The sequence below is a fragment of the Echinococcus granulosus genome (genome assembly GCF_000524195.1).
Source record: "Echinococcus granulosus chromosome Unknown EG_S00084, whole genome shotgun sequence".
Lineage (NCBI taxonomy): Eukaryota > Metazoa > Platyhelminthes > Cestoda > Cyclophyllidea > Taeniidae > Echinococcus > Echinococcus granulosus.
The window spans coordinates 184,531-189,996 of record NW_020170464.1 but is presented as its reverse complement, the minus strand read 5'-3'; the positions used below and the strand labels follow the sequence as shown (position 1 = coordinate 189,996).

At 42.2% G+C, this 5,466-nt stretch overlaps 2 protein-coding genes across 2 annotated transcripts in view; one reads left to right on the top strand and one right to left on the bottom strand. All coding sequences in view use genetic code 11, as the record gives it.

Annotated features, from left to right (window-relative positions):
* Positions 1 to 2,115: 2,115 nt before the first annotated feature.
* Positions 2,116 to 4,190, top strand: EGR_07690 (hypothetical protein; the record flags this gene model as incomplete). The annotated part of the gene is made up of 5 exons (XM_024496939.1): positions 2,116 to 2,186; positions 2,232 to 2,402; positions 2,604 to 2,712; positions 3,312 to 3,528; positions 4,051 to 4,190. The coding sequence occupies 5 exons, from the start codon at positions 2,116 to 2,118 to the stop codon at positions 4,188 to 4,190; spliced, it is 708 nt and encodes a 235-aa protein (XP_024348644.1).
* A 127-nt stretch (positions 4,191 to 4,317) lies between these two features.
* EGR_07689 (hypothetical protein) overlaps positions 4,318 to 5,466 on the bottom strand; it is a gene marked incomplete at both ends in the record, with an annotated part of 2,394 nt that continues 1,245 nt past the window's right edge. The window contains one exon of the mRNA XM_024496938.1: positions 4,318 to 4,482. Within this exon, the coding sequence (XP_024348643.1) occupies positions 4,318 to 4,482 (165 nt within the window). The remainder of the gene's footprint in view (positions 4,483 to 5,466) is intronic.

Below are 5,466 nucleotides of genomic sequence, written 5' to 3'. Positions count from 1 at the left end.
ATCGTATGGGAAATGTAAAAGTTCCGCTAAAACTCATTTTAGCTTTAAGGAGCACTACCCCAAGCAACAAGTGCAAAGTACCACGCACGAATTCCTCAAAGGGCTCAAGTAAAGTAACCGCTCTGGTGTAATACATTTTCGTGTTCAATTAACTCCGTTTTAATGCCGCCCCTTTTGCTCTCAGTTGCCTCTCAGTATCAAGTTTGTATTTTTTTTATGCTGAATCGTCACCAACTTTACAGACGCGGCTACTGCGGCAGCCACAGCTGAAATCGCAGTGTTGAATGAGGCGGTAGGATCTGTGGGTCTCGTAGACGACGAGGACGACGATTTTGTTCCGGCTGGTGGTGAACTGTTGGCAGATGATGAGAGTGTTGCCATCTACCATCATGACCCTTCGGCTTTAGGCAACATAATGGACGAAGAAGAGGAAGGAGAGATCTATTAATTTCCTGCTCCCTCCTCTTCAAGTGACTATTCTTGGCTTGTGTATCAATGTAATTGACTAGTCTTTCAAGTTAATATAAATATTCCCCTTCGTCGCTATCGTTCTTCTTTGCTTGTTTTTCGACGCTTTGTTATATTTTCCAAAGCGGCTGCTGAGTAATACGCCAATTGCCATCATGGAAAGGAAAAGCTCTCATTAATGCAGAAAACTTCTTGCATTTTTTGCAGCAGTTCGCTGCAATGACTTGCTGTGACGTGCGTGAGCTTGCGAAATGGGCGCTTTTGTTTACATGCACGTATTATGAAGCGTAGGTGGTTGTTGGTCCATTGGTATGATTCTCTTTAACGTTTTCCCCACTCTCTCCCCGTTTTTGGGACTCTCAATTCCAAGGAATATAGCGTCGTTGTTTGTGGAAGTTAGTGGCAGAGATAAATTGGGCGACATTGCGATCTTGCATAATTGTCAACTTTCATGATCACGTATAACAACGCGTTTTCTTGCATCCAATACCAAAAGTGTTACAGAATTCGTGCGAAGTGTTTTATTCTGCTATTTTTGATGAATTTAGGTTTGTAATTAGTATACTACTTCACTTTACTTTGAGGATGTTTGTCGAGCAAATGCGGAGGTTGGAATTGGAGTACTCGATTCCATTTCGAAATCAGGTTTCTGCCTATTAGTGCTGCAAGTTGTGCTGCCGATTTTGATGATCCGAGGTCTGTGCGGGAGTGGCCTGAATCCTCCTGAGCTTCCAACCGGATGGTCAATCAATAAGACCGCATAAGAGATGTCTATGGACCGGTGGATGTGTTAATTATTTGACCCTAGACTTGGGGTGATTGCTGGTGCACTTAAAGTGTAGCCGAACGTAATCTCAGCCAATCGGAAGGGGGGTGGGTGGGAGCGCAATACCTTTGATGCTTGGGTATCAGCTAAAATTGGATTTCCCAGAAAATCGGGCAGAAAAGCCGTCTGGAGGTGCAGGCACTCCCAGGAGTAAGGTGAGAAATGCTTCAGCCAGTCATGGTAAAAGCCCTCACGAAGATATAATGAGTAGTGTCATTGGATTATTGTTTTTGAAGCAAACTTGCCATCTATTCATAATTCGTGATAACGCGATGCATTGATGAAGTATGCTTAACTCCAAAAATGCAACTCCAATGCATATTTACATGTCACTAATCGGATTGCTTGCGATGTACCCCCTGTTGCTGAAATAGTAGTCGCCTCAACTCGTACTAATAGTTTCACCTTACTCTTTTCTGACTTGATAACACTTGCTTTCCCGCATATTTCGCCATGGGAGTTATGACCATTATGCAGAGAAAAAGGACTACTTTATGGAGATGATGACTGCTTCGATTGGTCTAAATTCAACCATCTCGTCTCTTCAAAATCATCTCTTGAAGTTTTCTGAGTAGGAATAGATCGAGCAGAGTACATCAACCAGCATAACATTGTACGTGTATCCTGTAGCTTTCCGTGGTGTTTTCGCACTCTCCATGTCAGAAATTTCGAATTTGCCCAAATCACCACGACTGTTTCTGTATACACTGGAAAGCGAAAGTCAATCAGCTTTTTATCAACTGAACCATTAATGATATTTGGTTTACTCTCTTTTAATCAGTCCGATGGATTGGTTCCTCCCACCTTCAATAACGCAAAAAATGGATGTGGATACGACCTGCTTATTCCGGAATTCCACCCTCCTTCTGTGCTCCAATGTTGAAGCTGAAAGGTAGGCTTTTGTCTCGTTTTCATTGCATATCTTGCTCCCTTACAGAACCACGCGTGACATCGTCTTTGAGTTGCTCCTGAATGTAGCCAATCGCGCTGCCTTGGAGGGTCGCTCTGTCTCTTACTTTCGACCCTGTGAATTGGTTTGTCTTAGCCAGTTCCATGTCCATGGCGCACCTGCTTGCGATTTCAATGCTTGGGACTCCATTCGATTCTTGTGCGTCGGGAAAGTTCCCTTTTTACATCAATTTCATTATGCTTGATGGGGATCTCTGGCCATGAGAATTACCACATTCCTACTCTTAATGTGCCCTAATGTTTAAAACATTGGTACGATTTGATTAATTAAAATTTTAATTCCCTTTTTGTTAAGTGAAATTTCTGCTAAAGTTTGCTAAGCATTTTTTTGTTTTTTTAGTTATCCTACAGAGGATTCCCTCGTGTGTTTCTTCTCTCAAATACACCTAGCTAAGCGTCTTCCAGATCTCATCGTTATTGAGCAGTTGGATCGAATAATAGGACACCACGTGGGTCTCGAAGTGCATTTTTTTCACTGTTCAGTGGGATGTTTCGCCTTTTGAAAACTTACTTCTTGTATACCTTGGATATGTGTCGCGGTTTTTTTCAAATGGTGCCAATTTTTCTGTTTGACTGTGGGCAAAATAAAAATTGCACCTTTTTTCCTCTAAGATCAGTGAAATATGGAATCAAATTCTGCACTTAATGTCTGGTTTTATCGGAATGTGTGTGTGGGTAAAATACGTGATTTTAGTCCATCGGATCTTTCTTAATTATGCAACGTAAGTGAAATTTTACGACTTTAATGGAGAATGTTGAAATGTTTGGTTGTTTTCTTGCCATCACTCTAACTTTTACTGACTTCATTTCTCCTGATTTCCAATTTACGTTGAGATTGTTTGGTCCTATAATGACAACTTGGTAGACTACTTCATAGTAAAGGTCTATTCGATAAACACCACTAGTGACAGGTGTACCTATGTGAATTTTTGCAACATTCCGTCCAGCGTGGGTTGGCTTATTTGTTTGTATAACTGGAGTGATGCACTTTATAAATATGTCTTAGCGTGACAATAGAGGCATTTGTTAATTAACTTTCTTTGTGTAGCGGGAGGATTTTCTAGCTAGACTGTACGCTCTCACTTGCCTCTTCACCGATGCACTCGAACACATTCATCAGCAGAGGTCATCACAGAACTCGGGTGCAGGGTGTCGTCTTCTGGTGAGCTGTTTTCTTCCCCAGACCCTATGGAATGGGCAATCGACGATCCCGAGATATCTCGTCCCCCATGGTCTTCACCAAGCCTGTCTTTTTGCCAAAGAGGGTAGAGCTATTTTGGTGGAATTTGGACCTTCATCCTTTCGCTTTGCGTTATGAAAACGCGCTGTGCATTTTTTTAGAAGTAGCAGGAAATGGTTAATGAGCTGGACGAAATTTCCATTCTTGCTGGACAAATGAAGACGCCACGTCACAAGACTAAGCCGTGAGAGGGTCTCATATCGCACTTGAGGATTATGAGGAGGGGAGGTGGGATATGCCGACCCGTTTTATCCTCAATATTTCCTTAGTCACATTTTACCGGGTGATGATTCTCATCCTCTCTTGGCGTTAGACGATTACTCAATCGCGTGAGAAATAGGAAAAATAGCTAGGAACTACAAATTAAGTGGCGAATGAGGTGCCTAGAGTTAGCTGTGACTACTTCAGGAGGCAAGTCGTTGTATCACAGCGTAGTTGCATGAACCGCGCGAGCTTCTCTGCCTACCTTGTGCCATAAGCTTGCTCTACGCGCAATTTATCCCCTATATTGTGTTGCACTCTTGTTTTGCCTATTCTCCCCTTCTAGACGATGAATCGCATTTCTCTCTGGCCGACTTCACGGGCGCATTCAAGTTCAGGCTTTTACTGAGGGAGAGGGAGATATTTTTCACTTCGTTTCTTTACGACACCAATCTGCTGACCTTGGTTCAACGAAAAAATAGCTAAGATTGGTTTTGTCTGCTTTGCCGTGCTGACCCCTTCAGTCTCCCACAAATCAGTCTCCACTCTTGCTTCATGAAATTCAGCCCTTATTTATAACCTCGGTTGTTGCATACTGTTACGAAAGATTTCTTTAGATTATCTGCCTTACAATGTCTTCAGGTGTGACTCGGGTACTACATTCGCGGCAGCGTGTTGCAGTATGCTTCTGAGGAAGGCCTGTGTCTAAAAGAATCGCCTGCCAAATGCATGTTGCAGAAAGAGCTAATTTTCCAGTAAACGTTCGATTCGTCCCTGACTGGAACTGCTAGCATTATTTTCACAAACATCAGTTGGGAATTTGGTATGTCAAGTGTACTGAATGACAATCCAGATAAAACATAGAGTAGGATTAAAGCGTCAAGGCACCGCCATGTATTGCGTACTGTATTAAACATATTTACTTTTGCAAGTGCCCCTCGTAAACAGGTCGGGGTAAGGTCTACACTCGGTGTGGGAGATTGTCCTATCTTAAGCGACATCTATAAATTAATCTCTTGATTAGTTTACTGACAGTATGGGTAGCGAACGAACGCCAAGGAACCGTAAGAAATGCACCAATACGTCTTCAAGAGTAAATCAAGTGATACAATTCTTACACCAGCTACAAAAAAACCTTGGGGGGGTCGCTGGTTGTGTTGACACAATGCGTAGGCGGCTGTTGCTACTAAAAGAAGTAACTAAGAGGGTACAAAAAATTAGTTGGAACGATGACATTGGTAATTTTTTTTATGACACATTGGATCATGATCTTTCCCGTCTTTCAAACCTAAATTTACAAAATCTATTTATGCTGTGCTCTCTTGACGATTGTATTTTAGCAACTAGCACAGGTTAGACTGAATTTTCGTGAGTCATTGTTGGAAACTTACAAAGTCACACTTTGGTATTTACGATAGCACCGCATTGAGGTGGACAAAAGGGGATCTGTAATCGCTTTGAGAAATTTGCTTTGAAATATTACCAATCTTCAAAAAACTAATGGAGAAAAGGCGTTGTCCACTAGTTACATGCAAACCGCTGGTAGAGTTGACAAACACAAGGTGTACCAGAGAAGTTCATGCAACCTCATCAGTTGAGGTAACCGACACTACCAAAATCAGACCTTTTTTTTCAAAGAGACACAAGATAGCCACGAAACTCACTGTAATACGACGTTTTGTCACCTGAAGTAAATGACCACACCTAGCCCCAGGCGCCTCATTCTCCACTTTATGTCTATTTCCCAGCCGTTGTCATATGA